We start from the raw sequence: 21,326 nt of genomic DNA, 5'->3' as shown, positions 1-21,326 counted from the left end.
AGCATCTATCAGGATGACAACACACCTCGTGTTTTATCCTAAGTGTGGTGTAGAAAGATGTAGGGATTTGGGCCAAGAAGATGCTCCTGGTAGAATTCCAATGAGGATATCCATGAGGAATGGGAGAGACTAGAGGGCATGCTCTCAGGTGGTGATGAACAGGAAAAAAAATCATCCTTTCACCTTGCTCTCCTGACTGAGGAGCTGTGTGCTTACMATTTGGCTGGTTTTGGTGCAAAGTTGGTTGGTTTTTTTACTTTTTATATGCCAAATCCTGAATGTCAGTGGGAGTTTTGCCATTGGYTTCACTAGGATTTAACACTTCATGAGTAATTTAGAAGCTCTCTTGTCTTTTTTAGAGCTATGACACTGCCTTTCCCTTTTCCAGGGCTRAATTTTTAAGATGCAATCATCCTGAAAATGTTGCTTTTCTCTTTTTCAGATCGATCACGTGGTGCGAGGCCATGTCGCCTTCCCGGAATTAGAGGCAAAAGCTGCAGCCAGGTCATTGTTTTATTCCTTTATCACATCCCTGCCTTCCAAACTGATGCACAGTGTAATCCCAGCAAAGTCCTCATCCTGTAACAGGGGAATCAGCAGTCTCATAGTGGGCTGGAAGTATTTACAAAGACTTGCCAGGTGATGGCTCAAAAATGAAAGRTTTAAATCCCCTCAGATACCTTTGGCATATCTAAGTAGTTATGTTAACTTTTCAGCTTTTCTGGATGGGCTAACAATGAGTCTTAATTTGCAGGTGAAACAATTAAGCTCCAAGGATGAGATGTAGCTTAATTCAGTTTTCTTTTAATTTCTGAAGCAGTCATGAAGAAAGGTATAGCCGCCATATGAGAAACCCCTTCATGACAGCAGCACAAAAAGAACAGAGAAACCCAGGGTGAATTTTCAGACAAAAGATGGAGGGATGACTTGGAGGTAATGACCAGGATTTCTTGAAAAAGAGGCTCTGCAATGTGGAATTTTAGCTTGGTCTGCTTTAGAAGTGGATGAAGACAGTGCAGACACTTCTGTCAGGCCTGGACTCTCTCAAGCTTTTTTGACTTGGGTTCATTCTAAGATGGTTCACATCACTCCCAGAGAGGTCTTAGCTGAACAGCTGGGCACATAGGACGAAAATATGATTTTCTTTTAATGTCTTTTTCCTCCTTAGATTAAAGAAAAAAACCAGAAACTTGGCATTTTCCCTTGAGTTTCTCCCTCTGTCCATAAAGGTGGGGTCAGTCCTGATAGATGAATTGAGCACGTGCAGTTTCAGAGTTATTTTCAGGTCTCCCTGTGGAGATAAAGCTCTACCTGGTTTCTCTRGATGACCCTTCCTTGCCTTGCAGGCCCCACTGCCTTACTTGTTTGTTGAGAACTTGACCAGGATTCCCAGAAATGTATTGGACTTCATTCAATATGAAACATGCTTCCTAGAATTCTCTTTGTTGTTCTCTGCAAAAGGAAATCAGGAAATAAATGCATGTGTGTATGTTTGGAATAAAGATTGAACTGGGTCTTTTTCAAACTTTTGGCTTCCAGGCCATTTTTCCAGTGCCCCCATTTGAAGCATAAGACAAACAGTTTAGTCTGTAATGCCAGGATAAACCATTTTTTTTTTTCTGTTGGAAAAATGCCTGTGGAATAGCCTACTTGTATCTGCTGGGTCTGATGCTGAACTGACTGAGCACAAGTAATGCCATAGTGCAAAAACTGAGATTGTGATGTGAACAGGGCACTGAACACAGAATATTGGCAGTGCAACTCCATATTATCCAAGGGAATGGTGTCTTAAGTTTGGATTTGAGTCTCCTGCAGTTAATGAAATGGTGGAGAATAGCACTAATAGTAGGAGCTGTAATTGTTTATAAAAAGAGTGGTAATATTTTATTAAGTTCATTTGCTCAATGGTATTTTTGTAATGCTTTCCAGATATCACTCTCCTAATGAAATATTGGTATAGCTATAAATTTACTAAACAAATCTCATTAATTCTCTCATCCCCTTTCTCCTTCTGAGATATCTGTTAAATTTAAAGAATTCAGTTTGAACAAACAAAAAACAGGAACTCTGAAATTTTAACATCTTTTTTCTTTATTTTTAACTTTCTGTTTTTTTCATGGTTCACAAACTTTAGCCTTATCATAGGTATGAGTGGCAGCTGCTATTGGCCCAAASTCTGGATTATGTGTTTACCTACATGAAGTCATATACACAGAATGATAATAAATGATAATAAARAATATTAAATAATATGACCATTTATGCTTTAAAGTTTAAATAATTCTCTTTTCTAAAATGACCCATTTCTAATCTGCTATAGAAGAAAAGTACCTAACTGACAGCAAAGTTAATATGTCCTTTGGCACTTCATGAAGTGCTGTTTTAGGGCAGAGTTCCCTTTCCTATAGATCTCAATGCCATTTCTAAATGCTATTCTCAATGCCATTTCATCTAAAGAGATGTCTCCTGAAAAGAAAGCATTGAGGTTACGTACACAGCATCCATCAACAATTCTGGGATCTTCCAATAATCATATTTGGCAGTTCTCTGTACCTCTAGGTGGTTTAGAACCTTTTTTTTTTAATTTAAAAATCTGAAATGATACAGGTTTTTTTTCCCCTGAAATATACCTGCTGGCATCATTCATGATTTCTGAATAACCAACCTCATATTGCTTTTGGAGTTGTGTCCCATATATGAATATAACTCTGGGCAGACTTGCACTGATTTCTTATTTTCCACTTTCAGCACAGTTCCTTTTTCATAAAAACAGCTCCTGCTCAGCTGTGCAGGTCAGAGGCAGCTGCCACTGATACCTTCTCATTGAAATGAGTAGAAAAAAAAACACAGGAGGTGATGCTTTAATACTGTGTTAAACATAAAAGTGGTAAAAGAGGATCTGGCAAGTGTTTGAGAGATTTTGCTAGTCAGTCAGTCCAAGTGCAGTGCCTTGAACCCTTACCTATAATTAGGAATAAAATAAAATTTGAAAAGTTGTGGGAAAAAGTATAATTCCAAGGTTATGTGGATCTTAAGAATATTTGGCTCAACTTCAGCCTCCTTTTGTTCAGCCCTTGTGTTCTGACAGAGCTGCACAAATGGCTAATCCTTGTGAGAGCAATCARCCAGGCTGGAGATGAGAGAGAAGCTGGGATGTCTGGAGGGTCTGTGGTTGAGTGAAGCTTTCCTTTTTTATCCTTCCCAACAGTCAAGCCATGACTGAGACTGGAATTAAAATGACTTTATCCTTAGCATGTACTGCTTATAGTGCAGTCATTAGGGATGGAGAAAACAGGGCCACTTTTACAGMAAGGGGAAAAAAGTGATTGTGACCTCCAAATTATCATAATTCAGGTCCAGGAAGACACATAAAGTACATTTTAAAGGACGTGAATAATGATGTAAATTAGTTATTTTAATGTCTTCCAAGTGTACTTCATTTTGAATGATATCCTCTGATAGTGTACACATGGTAAGGTATAATTGAAAAAACATGCAGCTGAATGGTTGAATGCAAAGTATAAATATACAGCTGCTAGTGGGTCAGAAGTCAAACTAGTAAAGCATATGCCAAATTCCCTCAGGGATCTCATTAGTGCATGATTGAACATACATGCAGAGGCTAAATGAATATCACTGTTTGGGTCTGCAGTAGATGAGACAATGACTAATCAATTGTAATTAGGGTTAGATGCTATTATTGACCCACATGTCTAGAATTAAATRCCCCACTAGGAGATTTCCGAGGAGTTGGAAAATATACATGGGTTTGTTTGTGATAGGWTGAGTGTTTGAAAAAAATTATTCTGAGAGTAATTGCAGCATTTTTTAAATGGAATGTCACTAGAGTCACTGCAAGCCAAGGCACTGAAGAATTCACCATTAGTCCTAAGTCCAGGAAAAAAGTCTGTTGGATATTGTGGAGCTGGGTGTAGCATCTGAACTTAGATACAATCATATTTAGGCCCATGTTGGGGCTCCTCCCTAAAATAGCAGCCACTCACTTTCTCTCCTCCACCCTTGGTGCTGCATTTTAATCATAACACACACTGAAATAATTATGGCTTAAAAAAGGAAAGCTGTACATCCAGCTCTATTGATTAATCAGAGAAATTTTTAAACATTTGCGAAGGAATTTGGTTTTCATTTCTGTCTGGAATCCTCCTTACTCCTCCCTCCCAGCCTGCTTTCCTCCAGCATTGCCTTGCACGGTGTCAGCACCTTTATGTGGGAGAGTCCCCAAATCTCAAACATCTCTTGCTCCTCTGGTCACCCTTGGGAGTCAGTGGACAAACTCAAGGTCACATTATCTCCCCTCATCCTGGGAAATGAAGGAATTCTGATGGCCTCTTGAGACATCCCTGCAGTGCCCTGGCTTTGGCAAGCAGTGGGATTTTGCCATGCTTTGATGAAGTTTCTGCATTTGATGGTGGTACAAATGTTTTATGTTTGAGGAMTAACCTCCCCCCTCTTTTTCCAACTTGTTTTTCTTGCAGTGCTCACAGTATATATACATACTTGAACAGTCACCTGGATCTGATTAAGAAATCTTTGCCTGTGGGTTTCCTCACTGTTGATTTACATGTTTGGCCAGATTTCCATGGTAACAGATCTCCCTTAACAGATCTGACACTAAAGGGCATGGTAAGAAACAGCCTGTCTTTGCAAAAAGGTCAATACAGGGTAAAAAAAAATAAAAATTAGCAGTTTGGAAGGAGCTTTTCTACAATTTTGAGCATACTCCTCCTTAGCTATTTACACTCTCCCAAAGGATTTGGATTTCTTGCTGCATTGCAAAGTGTGCTGATGTTTCAGTGGAAAACCAGAGATCATTGTACTTGAGATATCACCACAGCCATGTTAATTTTCTAAAAACATGAGGGATGTTGTGTGTGTCCAAATACCTTTCCTAGGAATCCCATTCCACAGCTCTCACTGTTGTTAACTCACCTGTGAACCGAGTTCTGTTGCAATGAATTTCAACATGAATTTGTGTAAACCTTCCTGGGAAAGGAATTAAATATTCTGACAATAAGTTGTTTGATTTAAGCAGCTTTTCAGCCCATCTTCCAGTGTTTGGGTGTTTCTCTTTATTGCATTTACAGTGGTAGGTCAGCTCACAAGGCAGGACTGTGCAGAACTAGAACAGAAGGGTATCATAAGGGTGTAATTTGATGATATCAAAATATCTGGTGATTAATGCAAAAATGTCCTTCAGAATGGCAAATTGTCCTTGAAGGGAGCATCTCAAGCTACTTTCCAGCACCAAAATCTGCTGTATTTGAGGCTGAGATAGGAAAGGCAYAAGCACTGCAGCATGTTTTAAACAACAATTGAGGGGAACATTAAAAAAAATGCTTATATATTTTTGTGTTCTAATAATACCCTCATTATTTTATGAAAGAATTATATGCCACAGCAGAATCAAAATTTCTTTGGTGTGAYGGCTGTATGCAAATATTGGTAATAGCAAGCCATTTTTTCTGTCAAAATTATGTCTGTGTTCAAGTCTTGCCTGATATTAATCCAGAGTAACTACAGTGCAGTATTGATTTATGTCAGAGTAAAGGAGGTTAAGATATAGTATTTAATTATTAATTGTATTTCAGTGTTAGGGTGCTTGGGAGGGAGGGGGAGAAATGCTTTTAAAAAGTTATTTTTATGTAATAGCATTTTCATATTATTACATTAAATACATTCAGGAGCAATWTCTGAGTCATAACATAAAGCTGTCAGAGTTAATCTATCTCTAATCCCATACAATATGCTGTTTGTTCTTTATTTCTTCACAAGGGCAAGGATAATTTATGTGGTTCTTCCCTAGATCAGGAATAACATGTTTAACATAACATTATGTGTACAGCTCACAGGAGTAAGGCTTGGAATTAGCACTTAAAACTTGTTAAGACAAGAAGCCGTAGAAAATAAGGGTTTTACTTTGGCTGGATTTTTACATTTTCTCTTTGATCTTTGCACAGGTTGTGGGACTGACATTGTCTAGGGGTCTGGATGAACTCGCCCTTATCTACTTGGCCACCATCCAAGCCATTGCTGTAAGACATTTTTAGTGCATAAAAGAAGAAATGAATTGTCTCGTGTTCTGTGGCGGGCTGATCRTTGCCTTCTGCTWACCAGATTTCTAATAATACATRAATTCACTTAATGGGCTTCTTAAAAGAGCAAGATTCTGTTTACCAATGTTGGTGACCATTCCCAGAGAATCAGCAGACTRTGGGGAAGTTCTGTTTTGAGGTGAAACCCTGGTTCACAGAAGTGGTTGGGAAAGTCTGGCTCAGGGTGTTTCCAGTGGGACGTGCTGTCCCCAGCCCTCTGGTGACCAAAATCCACATCTCTTTAACATCCTTTCTGTGACTTTTTTACTTCTATTTTTTTTTTAAGTTTGCTGAACTTGAGGTGTTTTTGCAAAACACGAGCAGTCTGATGAATTGGGGAGTTTTCCTGACAAAACTCTGTTCAGTTGGATCCCTTCCAAACTCCTCTCCTGGTTAAACAACAACTTTTCTGGGCTGGGTCAGCCATCTGGAATGGAGAGGGTGGGCGGCTGCTGTAAATTTACTGGGAATTGTACATCTTATGTGTTAACCCTCCCTCTTCAGCAAATAAGGAAAACTTAACCCCAGCCTGGCATTCATTGTGGTGGGTTTGGAGCCTGCTGCAGATGAATGTGGCTGGGCTACACCTGATGCTTCAGGATAATCCYACCATTGAAATAAAAATGTCGAGGAGAAATTAAACAATGCCAGGGACTGATAGTGCCCCTGAAAGGAACTTCCCAGTCTGGAACAGGTGCCCTGTGATTATCTCGTGCTAACGAAGTGGAAACCTTCTCTGCTGGAAATCCTGGGAAAGTCACCTATTATCTCATTATATGATACAGCTCCAACTTTATTGTAAAACACAAATACTGTCTTGAGCGGTAAATTCAGCAGCTGCGTGTCTTTTGGAGAGCTGACGGGGCTGATTTAATATTAAAAGGCCATATTGTAGTTTTCTTTTCACTATAAATTAAGGGAAATAATTTTTTCCTAAAGTGTTATTGAAACAGTAACTAAAAAGCAAACAGAGAACATTGGTTTTGACTCAATATATTTGCTTATTGCTAATAGGATACCCAGGAAATGAAATTTTCGCWCCCAGTTTTAGCTTTGCTTTCCTTGAAAATAATCCTGCACCATTAGCTGTCTTCAATGGGTGCAAGATAAACTTTAAACCTATGTAAAAATCTTGTACAAAGTGTAGGCCTACCCACAGAATGTTAATCTCTAGTTTTCTTTTCAGCAGGAGATGCTTTTTTCTTTTTATATAAAATTTGCATTTGAAGCCCCTCAATTTGCATTTTCTCCAATCCAGGATTAAATTAGTTCCCCCCCACCCACAATGAAATAAGTCTGGCTTTAATTTAAATTGCTGTGTGAATACAATTTTCCAGACAGGTAAACACAAAATCATTTTCACAGCATGTYCTTTCTCAGGGTCTTTGACGTGTGTATGTTGTGAGAGGAGTTGTTAATAAATTTGAATTTCAGAAGCAGTGAAAGAGAATCTCCTTTTAACTATTCACTGCAAAATGCAATGYAACAGTTGGACAGATGAGAACATGATCAGAGATGTAATTGTGGCCGTCCAGCCCATTCTGAGCAGACAGGTTCCTATTAGAGCAGTTTATTTTTCCATAATTAAAATCGGGGCTGTGCGATTTGGAAATGAGCCCTGTGTGTCAATAGGGAAGCGATGGATTTAGTCAGCTGGGGCTGGGGCTGCTCAAGTTCCCCTGAACTGCTTGTCTAAAAATCAAAATATATTTGAAGGCCTGTCCAGAATAGTGCTGGGCATTCACAGTGGACGTCTCCAGGTTCAATTTTCAGTGGCTTTTATTTGAARAGGGGTTTGTGGCAGCTGCAGCCTTCTTAATGAACTGCAGCATGGCCTAAAGAAAACTTAAATTACAGTTTATGAAAACTCTGACCAGATTGTGTTTTGGGGGAACCTGCCTACAAAGAGCCTGGGCAACATTTTGCTTTGAGTTTAATGTTTTGTCAAGTCTCAGCTTCAAACTTATCTTCCAAGGTATTATGAGGAGCTGGGAATTATTTTTGGTCAAATARTTTGTCAAAGAAATGGAAAATATTCTTGCAAAAGGGAAATAGGGAGAAGGTTGACTTCAGTGAGGAGGGAAGCAAAGCAAACAAAAAGAGAAAAGATTTTTTTTTAAATGGCAAAGCATTGATTTGGGCTTCTCAGAATGGAGACTGTAAATGAAAAGTTTAAAATATGCCTGCATTTGAGATGTTTCAATTAATTCAGCCATGGAGTAGAACATTTTATTTTGCAAAGGCCAAGAGAAATAGTTAAGCCAACACAAAATTGTTAGGGTTTTCCTTTTTTGCTGAAAAGATGGAAAACACAGGTTTTTATTTGCTGTTCCCTTTTTGTTCTGCTTTGCTATTTGGCTTCAGAACTGAAACCTCTTCACTGAAATGAATTTTCAGATKCTCTTGTACAAAGCAAACAGAAGGTTTTGGTGGGGATGCCTTTGCCATGTAGGTGTAGTTCTGTTCCTGTGGCTGCTCTCCTGTGCTCATCTGGTTCTGTTTTTTCCCCCTTTTTGAAGTTAGGAACAAGACATATTCTGGAGGTGATGCAGGCTGCAGGACATGACATCAGCACTCTGTTCCTGTGTGGTGGGCTGAGCAAGAACCCTCTGTTCGTGCAAATGCACGCTGACATTACTGGTAAGCTCAGGGAATGCAGGGAAAGGAGTGCAAATATTTTTATTTAAGGTGTCTAAATACTTTGTCTTTGGAAAAATGAAGGTTTTCTTTATGTAGAGCTGTGTTTTGCCATGTGGCCAAAGTGCAATGAAATGTGACTTCTCTTGGTTTCATCCTGTTTGAATTGTGAGACTTYTGCTCGTGCTGGGCATTGTRTGYATTCTACAGARCAATTCTTTCCTGAATTGCTTCCAYGTCTGTGCCACTGATGTGGTTATGGGGACAATGTCTGGATGATCCTTGCTCCTGCAAGGTGTTGCAGTTTTGTAGAATTCCCAAATTCCTGGTGGGTAGAAGGTCCTGGGTGTGTGTTTCACTGCAAGAGGAGCTCTCAGGCCTCCGTGGTATTTTTGGTCTCCCTTCAGCCTGTGTGTGTTGGACATCTCAGCACACCTGCAAGYCAGTGGAATATACTTCTAAAAATGTGGAAAAAACAACAAAATCCAGTGTAAAGGACTTCAGAGAAACATTGAATGATGTGTGTTTTGGGTTTATTTCAAATTAAGATTAGTTAAGCTGTCATGAAAGCTTGGGGCATTTGGTCTGGAGATCTGACTTGCCTTAGCATCAAACCACACTTCATAATCCTGATGCAGGAAGGAAGATGAAAATGTGCTTTATGTGCTTACCTAAGAGGAAAATAGAGATGGACAAGCAGAAAGCATAATGCCTGTTGACCTTAAAATTCACTAAATATKTAGTAGTCAAAGTGATGCTTCGTGAAAAATGATGTTGAATCCATGCCTTTCCTTTTAGAACTCAAATGTTTTAGGTGAATTTCAGCTACATGTAGAGTTGGGCTGCTGGGTCGTGATGTGTGAAAGAAAAGATCTGTGAAAAGGTATTCTGATTAAAATGTAATCACAAGTTCTTTGACTGTAACTAATGGCCAAGTACAATTCAGTACAAAAAGGCCTTTTTGCAGTCTGGAGTTCTCCCCCATTTGTAAAATCARTGACTGACAAGGGATGTCAGAGTTCATCTGACTGAAATGCTCTTGGTTATGTTGAACTCATTAGAGCCTATCAGATAAAATAACTAACATTCCAGGATCAATCCCCCATTCTTTCCTGAAAAGAAAAAAATCTGAATATATTATTGTTAGCTGCAAATGCCCATGACTCAGCCATGCAGACATCCAATAGATAATTCCACAGGCCACTTAAAAAGTATCTTGATCTTTTTGTTTGCCTGGTAAGAATTCCGTATTCATTCTGCCCATGCGGGAAATGGGCAGTAAATTTTCGAGCACGCTGAAAATTGTTCACTGACGCCTGGCAAACAGCCACAGAGCTTTGAGCTTGAGCTTCAGATTTGCTGTTCCAAGCTGCCCCAAGTCCTGAGCTGGAGGAATGCTCAGGTGACAGGGCAAAGTTTGCATCATTTCACTGGTGCTTCGTGTCAATAATTATTTCTTACGTTAATGATTTTATTTCTCATTTGGCAAAGCGTGCATTTGCCTTTTTCCTCTGTGGTAATTATTCATGGCTAACTTTAGGTCTTCCTGTGAATTTCAGTTCTTTCTAATCTTGCAGCTGGCTCTCAGGAGCAGCATTTTGGGGGGCACAATATTGTGGAGATTGTTGTGAGCAGGAATCCCTGCTCCCACCCCCATGTTTGCATCATCACTCACTGAATGGCATTATCTCAGTAATGGAAATGCAGACACAGGCCAAATACTGCAGGAATATTAAATTTTTTTGGCYTAGTGAGGATAAGCATCTGAAGTGCAACTAGAAAAAGATTTAGATTTATGCCCTTGGTTTCGATTTTTCAGGATAATTAAGAAAGCAAGCTGATATTTATTTGTTTTTTTAACTTTTTCCTGCTTTTTTTTTTTACACTAGTGAAACAGGTCCCARAAAATTCTGCATAAACCAAGGGAAWRTATGTTCATGGTAGTACCCAWRRGTGATGAAACACTAATTTTTAATTTTACTTCAGAATATATATTGTCCATTTTTCCAGTGTTTTAATTTTGGTTTTGAGTATCTTTCACAAGTTGGAAGACAAGATTTCCCTTACTATTTTGTGCATAGCTTGAGAAAGTTTACTACTCATATTTTCATGTCTTCCGGCAAAACCAGACTGGCTTTGTTGGCTGCRTGTTTAAAACCAAACACAAACAATCTTTTTTTGTTTGTTGCAAGAGTAACAAAAAGGAGACCGTCTTGTTTTCCCCTCCAGGTCAACTTTTAATGGGCACGTGGGTTTGGAGGGTGTGGGTAACAAGTTTATACCAAGCCCTTTGAGTGAGATAAATAGCCAGTGTCAAAGATCTGGGGGGTTGAGGTTTTTTTTTATGGGCTTCATGTTCTGCATTAATATTTTGCTGAAATAATTTTATTTAAATGCTGCATTTTTTCTTGGAGTCTGGAACCACAGAGCAGCAAGATTTACATTAACCTACAGCAAGATATAGCTCTAAATGGGCTTTTTAGTCATGGTTTTCAAGCCCTTTTTGATTCCTTTTTTGTTTGTCTTTTTTTGGTTTGAATTATTTGTGGAACACTGCTGTGTTCCCTAACAGGCTTTTCCCTCTGCAGGCAAACCTGTTGTGCTCTCCAAAGAAGTGGAGTCTGTTTTGGTGGGCGCTGCTGTTCTTGGAGCTTGTGCTTCTGGGGATTTTGCAACTATCCAGGTATGCAGAACCTGATTTTATGTCACTTTTTTTTTTTTCATTTTTAATGTGCTTTACACCTTGTCTTTTGGCACCATGCACGGACTTTAATCCGAGTGGAAAAGTTTGTCCTTTCTGCAGAGCCGGACAGGAGCCAGCATCGCTTTCTCTCCACCCTCTGTTTAACTATTGTTATTTAGGTGCACTGAGGATTCATTTGCCTTTGGACTGTAGGGACAGGCATAGAAGCTGCTGTGGATGAAGTTAGGCCCTGTAATTTTACAGACAAACCAGGGAATTTGGCAAGGCTCTGATCCTGCAGGAAGGTCACACTTTSATCTCRGTTGCATTTGTCCTACTTTCCTTCCTTCACATTGAGGAGTGTTGGACATAAGAAGCAACACAGCACTATTTATGCAGCAAAAAATAACACAGCTCTTGTCTTGCCCCCAGTGAATGCAGAGTTAATAATGAGGATGGAATTTCATGTTCATTCATGTTATTTCAATCCATTAACAGCTGCAAAAGTAGCAGTGAGGCTTTTATTTTCAGTGGATCAGTCAAAGCATGACTTAGCTGCATTTATATAAACACCAGTGGTATCAGAAAATCCAGAGAAGGCTCTGACTGTCCCAAATCCTGCCTGTGTTCCCTCCTGGCAATCCCATAAGCCATGTCCTCTCCTCATGCTGCACAAGGAACTGAACAGCACAATGCATTCAGTTGGACAAAATTATTTATCAGGATGGCGCCTGATGCATTTGTTACATTTTTTTTTATAACATCAGGCACAGATATTTGTAGATGGAATTTTGCAGGAAAGCTTATCTGGAGATATTCTGTGAATAGGGAGGTCAGCTCYTCGACCTGGTTAAATTGGTGCAGTTCCACTGGAATCAATAAACAGCTCAACATAAGCTGAGGAGCTGGGCTGTGCTTGGCCCTTCTCCAAATGGGAATATTCTACTGTGCTATGTAGGTTAGCAGGAAGAGCAGTTTCCTTTCATAAGAATGTTTCCACTCAAAGGAATCCCATTGTAGCAAATACACAGTGCAACTTATATATCAGAATGTAATAATTCTAGYGCTTGTAAGGAGACCTTGTTTGGATAAATCTTAATTTCAGGAGCAACTTTTGGTGACAGGACTTTATWTTTAATTCTTACTCTTCTGTTAATCTCCTGCCTTCAAACACATATTTCATTCCAAGTCTAGGGTGTTTCCCACTACTGTACAATAACTGAACATCTCAAAACTGATTTTACTGTGTGGTTTTATCAACATTAGAAAAACCGAATGCTGTAAAGTTTTCTGTGCTTTATACAATTTTGGTGTATTCACTTACCTGTAGTTTTTAACCCTGCCTTTATATATAAAAATATTTCAGAAGGATATCCAGTAATATCAGAATAGATAGGAATATTTTTTTAAAAAAATTTAGCTCCATGGATCACAAAAGGAGAAACTGAATACAATTATTTTAGGGACAGGGCAGTGTAAATGCCTAACTACCATTGCAGTTCAATAACCTCGCTGACATTTATTTTTGTAACACATCTTCCAAAACAATCCTTTCTTAGAGGTGCCACTGCAAACATTCAGCATCTTTGTAGACTTTGCAAATACAGGTTATTACCTCTCCTCTAATAGATGGTTTGTGCTTAATTACTGTGCTTTCCAAAGCTCTTTGTTTGCTCAGTCTAATAGTAAAGGAGAAAACTGTGGGTTTTTTACAATAACCTCTCTCCTTGTGTCTCTGGTTTTTTGAAGGGGACTTTTTAYTGTATTTTTCCCAGTCACTGGTCACATTTCCCAGAACAATTTTTGGACATTTCCACTCCATGTCAGAATCTAAATGTTTAATGGTTTTTATGGGGTTTTATGGGTTGGCTATACTCCACTTTCTAAAACTCAAGCATTTTTAGGATAGCTTGGAAAGGGCACCCAAATCTGTATCCTTCCAAATCTGGATCCTTCAAAATCACTCCTGCTAATCTCAGTCCAGCTTTACCTTGCTCTGCTGGCAGGAGCATTGGCTGCTGCCAGTGGAWCCCACCAGGGATGCTGAATCTGATGGAATGTGCATCCTGTAGGGATCTGGGGCACAGGACACCCTGACCTGTCTTGGGTCATAATGACTGGAACACTAAAAAWACTTTTCCTTTATCCTTTGATATCCCTAAATAAGTTTATTCTCACCAAGACACAAGCACCAACATGCCTCTTCTCCCTTACCACACTACAGCTCTTTGAACAATTCAGAATTCTGTTCTAATTCTTAATTTTCACGTATTTTTCTTCATATTTCGAGTGATTTGTGCAAAGGTTTTCTTGTTTTCTACTGAGCAAATCTATATTAGCACCAAAATTCTCAGTGTGCTGAGCCTTTACAGAGAAGCATTGGAAATTAAGGTTAATGCAGAAGTTGACCAAACAGATTAATTTGCAAGCTCCTAGTGTGATTTGAAAAGTTCAAGCCCCTTGAAGCTGCAATTTCATCTTTAGGTAATTCTATCAAGGGAAGATTTATAACCTCCATCTCTCAGGCCTGGTCACCATATGTTGTTGCTTCAAAGAATGTTGACTTCCCTATTTTCCTCTTCATTTACTCTCCCTGCATTTTTCTCCTCTGTGGTAAAACAATTGGTCTATCCAAAAAGAAAAAAACAAACTTGCAGTGTGGTGAGTTCTTCCCCATTTCGTCTCTTGGTTACTTAGTCTCTAGAAATCCCAGAAAGGGTRGAAAATCCTCTGCATTTCTTTTCAGATTATCTTTTAATTTGCCCCTACAAATGCTGCACACTTCTTCTCTGAGTGGTTTTGTGGGATCTCTAACATAGAGCTGGGCCCCAGCAGACAGTGCTGTGTGAAAACCAGCGTGACATAAAGATTTTTGAAATATAAACTGTATTTTTGGGATTTAGATTTTTGAAATATGCGCTGCATTGAATGAAATAACCTTAACATTGCTGTCTTAGATGGGTCAATTTATTGGTTCTAGCCATTYCTTTCATGCTGAGCAGCAGGATCCTGCTTTTCTGTGGGATTGTTTCTATAGTAAAAATATAGTTTCCGGTTTAGCCAGCCAGCAATTCCTTCTCAGTAAAAATGTTCAATAAATAAATGTCAAAGTTTCCAGTATATCCTCGTTACTCTGCCTCACTCGGACGTAATTGAAAATGGGAAGAAGGTGCTGTTTGATTTGGCAGTCATYCAGCTTATTTTTTTTTTTGGATAGCCCACTCTTTGGGACAAAGCTGTACACCAGGGAACAGGATTATTGCCTTATAAAACCCTGCAGCCCACTGACTATTCCTTAATTGCGTATTAAAACAATTAATAAAATTACTGGTATGGAACCAGATTACCAGATTTATTTGGGATATGCTGCATTCATGTGGGACATTGTTACTGCCCAATATGGGAGAGAAGAAACTCTGATTTTCTATAACACTTCTTACTGGTAACTCTCTGTAATCAGCAAATTTTTGGTGTGAAACACTGAGCTAGAATTTAGAATCTACAYGACTACAAGATTTTTGGGGCATAAAATTGACTTTTAAGGGATGTKGAGTCTTTYCTTKGTTAGTTTTGGTTGTTATGCAAGTTGGTGGAATATCCTGCAGAAAGGTAGGGGAAAGCTTTTTCAKTGTTTTTATWAARCAGGTCAGAGATGTATAAAAATGAGCTTCTATAGGAAGAGGTATTAGGTAATTATCAGGATTTTATCTCAGTCGTCTCAGGATGTCGTTGTGTGGCTGAGCACTGAGGGRAAAATCAAATTACAAACCCCCCAGACAACAGAACTTTTATAAAGATCAGCCAGGAAGAACGTAAGATACTTGGTGTGTTTGCCTTGTAACAATTAAAGTGTTACAGACAGTCGTGAATGTAAAGAAGTTCCTGAGTACAATTAGTCCACAACCTTGGTAATGAACCAACTGGCAATGGGGAAGAGGCAGCATTTCATAAGAACACCCATAAATAGTATTGGGACATATTCAACTTTTGTGCTGACAGAACTGGAGGGGATCAGGCCATTTCCATTTCTGGATCAGGCTGTTTGCTGTTTCTGGTGTAATTTTGTTCCACTTATTTCGATGGATGCACTGCAGTTGATGATCTGATCCTCTATTCCTCTTCCAAGGCATTACCTGTCAGGCCATGGATTGAAATTCATGCAAACGTCTCGTGATTTCCATATTTTCAAAAGCAAGGACTGAGTGGAAGATCAGGGAAAGGATAAGTTTTTCCTTAGAAATGGTAATAACTTGGGAAATCAAAAGAGGAAATAAAATGACTTCTCCCTGTTGAGTTCGGGAATGTTGCCTTCCCTCATCTMATTAAAAATTTAAAGCACTCTTGTTTTTGAGCAGGGTGAATTAGTAATTAAGTGCTGTAATCAACTTGTGTAAACATAATATTGAAGGAGAACAGCAAATTAATCATTTCGTTGGCTTGCCTTACCTAATTAATGCACCTTTTAGTAAAGGCCTTCCTGCCATGTTGTTTTTTTCCCCCTGTTCCCTTAATCAGAGGATTTTGGAAAGGCAAAGGAAGGAGATGGTTGTTCTTTGGGCACCATGGGATGTTTTGAGGTGCTGTGACCTTGCCTTCCCTTTCTTCAAGAACTCCAAATCTGGGGCATGTGGAGTTTGAGCTCAGGATTTAGTGGAGACCATTCTTGGGAAAAAATTAAAAAACTTGCTTTCCTAAGGCTGGTGTGGGCTCTTTTCAAGTGACTTTAAGAACCAAACTTCTCCATATAAGATGTTTGATRACTATGGAGAATATTTACATCTAACCAGGTCTGGGCTCAAGGCAGTGACTTTGCAGTAGAACTCCATCCCTTTACCTCTTTCCTTGGTGTATTGACACTGAAATATGGCTTTCCCCACTTGAAAGTGGTTGTTTTTCCCTTGTGTAATAAAGTTAGATTCAATATGGCATGCATGAAACCACCAAGATACTGGCAATGCCTCTGGCTTTTGTATAGAGTCAGCTGCCTCCTTACCAGAAATCTTGAGAGAAATATAGATGAGAGAGAGAAATGAAAAGGCAGTGATTTGATGGCCAGTGTCCAGTTCCTTGTGGCCTAGTGTTTATGGTACAAAGAGTGCCTTTTTAGTTAGCATATTTTGGCCTTACTGTCAGAAGTCTTTGCAGTGAGGGTAAAAAGCAGATGAATCACTACTACTCTTTTGCCCTAAGGATGATCCTTCTGTATTAAAGCTGAGAAATATAAATGCTGGTTTGTGTCTGCCAAGCAAAGAATGAGCTTTCAATCCGTTTTGAGAGTGTGACTTTTTTCACTTTCCAAGCCACAATAAATATATAGCAACCTTTCTGCTTGCTTTCAGCTGACTCCAGTGGACAGCATTTCCATGTGGCTGGAGTTCCTCCCTTGGTGGGAGTTCAGTCACACGTACAAACACCACCATGTAGAGATCACACAGCTGAGCTGGGGCTGGAGCTGCTCGCACGATGCTTTCACAAAAGTGCTTAGAAAAGTACCCTCTGCCTCGTTGCTGTTTACTGACATGTGATACTGGTTGACATCTGTTGCCCTTCTCATTTGAGGTCTGTTTGCTTTACTAACTTTAACATTTCCACATTGCTGCACTGCTGAAGTGCAGATACACAAATCTCCTCRCAGTCCCCAAGGTCCTTTTATGAGAAGCAGAGCTGCCATCATTTGATATCATCCTGCTGGCTGCCTTTTATACTGGAGTGGAGAGAAATAATTCTGTTGCTGTGAAATGTTCTTGGGGGARTGCAATGTCTAGTGCTATATGTTGTCATACATTTGATGTATTATCAGATCAGTACATGCTGTGCAGTAGTGTTTAGCTCATTGTCACAGCAGATGATTTGTGGTCGGTTTATATCACTTGAAATTATTACAGGTAAAAACTTGTCTAAGGAAATGTCAGAGTTTGTCATAGCAGGTCATAGAGCTGCTGAAATGACAGATGAGCCCGGTCCACAATCCCAATGCAACGTTCCCAGTTAATGTAAAGCAGCRTTGCTCCAGGATTTCTGAGGAGTGACACCAGTTTACTCCAGTGCCCCAATCCAGTCGAGCACTGGGGTGCATCATCTGGCTTTCAAGYAGGCAAGAAGCTCAGCTGAAGGTAAGCAGGACTGCCCATGTGCTGAAGTGCTTTACTGGAGCAGAGCCCAGAGAGGAATCTGACACRCAGCTCACTGGGAGATGACACATCTTGAGATGATAAAGGTGATCAGAGCTCTTGCAATTGGTTTGTGTTATTGCTCCTTCAGGAACAAGTTGTGGATGCCACAGGTAATGGGATACAAAGGCTGTGTCTTTTGTTAGGTGTTGTCCTTTTGGTGGAAACCCAGCATGCTGCATTTGAAATGTCATGCAGTACAGCAGTGTTCAGATTTGGAATTTCTCAGTAACTCTTTAATGACAGGGAAGGGCAGCTGCAGTGAGTCAGTGTGATATATCAGCTATAACACAACTGCCCATTTACAGTAGCTCAGTGTTTGGCACAGMACTTCCAACACTGGAGGCAGCAACCTCAGCAGTCCAGCACTGAGGGATGTGGCCTTGTTATCCCTCTGAAAGTAGAAATAAGCATGAAATACCACACTAATGAAATTAAACATGGCCATTCATTTGGGCATTGGTGGAAGGAGACGGGGCACTTTGTGTCGGGATATCAGTGTGATTTCCCTGTTTATTAATTCTGGCCGAGGCTGGCGATAAAGATTTTATGACCTATTTTTCACATTTACGAGGATGGACTGAAAAGGTAATGAAGACCTCTCGGAGGGAAGCATGACAAAAGAAATCTATTTAATSTGTCTTTGTGCTGAAGGTGTAGCTGGCTTTGCACAGTGGCACAGCTCCWCTGACTTCTCCTGAGTTCTGGGTCTTTCACATCCTGAATTACAGTGCTAGAAACAAACACATGGAGGTGAATACAACCTCCTGTGTCTGTRGGATTAACACTTACATTGTCATGTCTTCCTCCTTGTTTAAAACTCRCATCAGCTGATGCTGGCAAAGAATWAGATGTAATGTTYTGCTAATCTGCACAAGTTGAGACTCTTATTAAACCAATGGCATTTTTCTCATCTGTCAGTAAGCCCAGGACCTGGCAAGCTGGAGAAAAAATGCTGCCTGGAATAGTTCAGCTTCTGCTGCTGMGTATTTTTGTAACAAACCATGAAATGACCACAGTGGAGTTTGTCTAAGGAGATGTACCATTAGTTGATTTTTTTTTTCAAGAAGAGTAAGACCAAGATCAACTTGTAGAAGTTTAATAATATCACAGCCTTACCATTTTTCCAGCTTGCTGACCCTGTCTTTTCTTGAAGAAAACCATAAATATGAGGAAACCATAAATATGTCTTTATATTAGATAGATACTTTCTTAAAAGTATACTGTGATCCTTCTTTCTATTTTAAGGACCAATTTTAGCCCTGTGCTCAGAGCCACAGCTGAAGTCATTTGGACCTTGGTGTCCTCTTCTGTCCAGGCTGTTTAAGCAGGGGAAAGTGTGATAGCAATATTTTATGGAAAGGATGAGGACAAAGGAGGATACCATGGATCCTTTGTGACTGTCAGTAGCTAAGAAGGTCCTTTTCAGAGCGTGTCTTGCTTAAATGATGTTCGGGATGTCAAACAAGTTAAAGCCTCTCTGCCCTCACCTCTTCAGTGGCTGAGCAGAACAACCTTCAAGTTATGCACTGGAGAATTGGAAACTCAATCTGGCTACATTGTGAGATTAATTTTCCATCTGGGATTTGCACTCTTGCTATGTCAGCACAGGGATCAGACTGTTCCGTGGCAAAGCACGAGCATGGGGAGTCGCAGCACTGTCTGAAATCCTTGAATGTTTTTCACACTAAAGTTTTTGAAGGATGTTAAGATCACTTAGTTGTGGGATTTCGTGCTACTAGYTCAGACCACTAGGACTTACTTCTGCCACCCTATATTTGAAAAAGTTTTRTGTTTTACATATGCYATGTTTTCCTGCTCCTAAAGATGTMTAGAAGGGATTGTTTCTTAATTTTTTTCTCTCTGTATAGTTTAACTGGATTGTTTACTGTCTCAGAGTCCAATACAGTTTATTGTGGTTAACAGTAAAGGCATTTTTCTTTCTTCCCTTTCTTATAATCATGGATTTGAAATGGTGAAGGAGAGATCCCATAACATTTATTAGAAGGCAGCTGCTTTTTTAACATACTGGCTTTCCCCAGAATTGGAATCCAATTCTCATTCTCCTTCCTTTGTTCAATCATGTGTTCTTGTTTCCTCSGTTTCTTAGATACAGACATATAACAGCCCTTCCCAACCCTTTCTTTCTTGTTTTGAAGCAACTTTTTACATGTCCTGTGTTTAAATTTCAGAGGCACAGTTTGAATTTGGACAGTGAGCTATAGAGGATCCATATGAAGTTYCTTTGTGGCTCTGTTTTGTTTTTACTGGGACACGTGTCCACSTAATGAGTAGCAAGACCATAATTGTCACTCTTGAGGGAAATAAAGGCAGAAAAACTGACCACCAAGTGGGCAYGGAAAAGCCTGACTTGCAGATTTTTGCACAAAGATATTTCTCCAGATGAGGCTTGAAAAACATWGGAGGAGCACAAAGAGGGAGAAGAGCTGTGCCCACTTCTCACTGTGCCTTATAAGTGCACAGCAAAAGCGAGTTGGGTTCTTGTCTTAGGAATGATTTATGGGGCATGTCCTCAATGYGTGGCATTCCTGGGAGCTGCATTCCCCTGAGCATCACTGCCCYTCAGCACAGAAATACCTCCTGAGCACTGCAGGGCCTGTTTGTGTGAGCACCTGCTGTTTGCCACACAGCCTAAAAATCCTCCTTTGCCAGGTAGGGGCTTTAGGGAGGAGTGTGGGAGCTCTGGTGGGAGGAGTTGTTTGAGCAAGGAACAGTGAAGTGATGTGGCAATGGACTCCTCACCAATGAGGGATGGTTAGATGTAACCATGTCACTTCTTTTAGAGCTTGGGAAGCACACGGGACCCTCAAAGTCTGGAAAATAAACCAACTTCTAACCAATAATTTTTCCTTTGAAGAGTCTCTGCATTGTCAGGCATATGTGGGAGGGCTGTGCCATCCTCTAGCCCAGCCTCTCCTTCCCAAAACCATGGGGTAAATGATGCTAACATGGCACATTTGAGGGGTGCCTTCATTGTCCAGCCCTGTGGCACAAACACCTTGGATATATTCAGTGAGATATTGCTGAGTCTTGTAGCTTTCAAACTCCTTTTGCTTTCAAAATGTCTAATAAGACTCAATTTTTGCCTGATTTTGCCAGATTTGTGTCTTCCCCTAGGTTGTTGTGAAATCACCCATTTCTGTGAACTTTAAGCAGTTTAGGTATTGAGTGCTGTATCTTCAGTCCAGCCTGAGAGAAGCAGCTCGTGTGTCTTGCACAGATAAATGGGATTTGTGTTAGGCTCYAGGTTGGGATCTGGCACTTGGCTGAGGTGTGGGAGGTGCGTAATGGCCCTAAAGATGTGAAGCTGTGTGAAGCCCTTCTGATAAATGGGGCCTTTTTGTGATGAGCTCTCCTCACGTTCYTGGACTGGTTGGCATAAAAGCTTTGAATATACAAGCACATTACTCATTATTTACTGGTTGTGGTTGGAAGGTTGTTTAAATTTTGCAATAGTCCCATCTAAGGGATGATTCTTGCATTGCATGAAAGGGAGACTGAGCASATTCACTTTTTTATTTGCTGTGTATAACTTTGGCCCTGTAGATATTCAGCACATTTGCCATAAGACACAAAATGTCTCATGTGTGGCTTTCTGGACATGGACATTCCATTCATCCCAAGGGGAAGCAGGCATGGAAACAGAATGAAGATGGATGTGGCAGAGAATGGGGCTTTTCCCTTTCGGCACTAAACCCCCAA

At 40.0% G+C, this 21,326-nt stretch overlaps 1 protein-coding gene across 5 annotated transcripts in view; it reads left to right on the top strand.

Annotated features, from left to right (window-relative positions):
• The window catches only part of FGGY (FGGY carbohydrate kinase domain containing), a 119,310-nt gene that overhangs the window by 82,694 nt on the left and 15,290 nt on the right, over positions 1 to 21,326 (top strand). For all 5 annotated transcript variants that reach the window (XM_057370418.1, XM_057370415.1, XM_057370417.1 and 2 more), the window contains 5 exons: positions 443 to 504; positions 4,497 to 4,644; positions 5,979 to 6,053; positions 8,633 to 8,753; positions 11,339 to 11,433. In XM_057370418.1, the coding sequence (XP_057226401.1) occupies positions 443 to 504; positions 4,497 to 4,644; positions 5,979 to 6,053; positions 8,633 to 8,753; positions 11,339 to 11,433 (501 nt within the window). The remainder of the gene's footprint in view (positions 1 to 442; positions 505 to 4,496; positions 4,645 to 5,978; positions 6,054 to 8,632; positions 8,754 to 11,338; positions 11,434 to 21,326) is intronic.

Source organism: Malurus melanocephalus, unplaced genomic scaffold (genome assembly GCF_030028575.1).
Source record: "Malurus melanocephalus ecotype Western Australia unplaced genomic scaffold, MMel_1.1 scaffold_125, whole genome shotgun sequence".
Classification (NCBI taxonomy): Eukaryota; Metazoa; Chordata; class Aves; order Passeriformes; family Maluridae; genus Malurus; species Malurus melanocephalus.
Note: the sequence above shows the minus strand (reverse complement) of the source record. Positions and strands in the feature narration are given on the sequence as shown.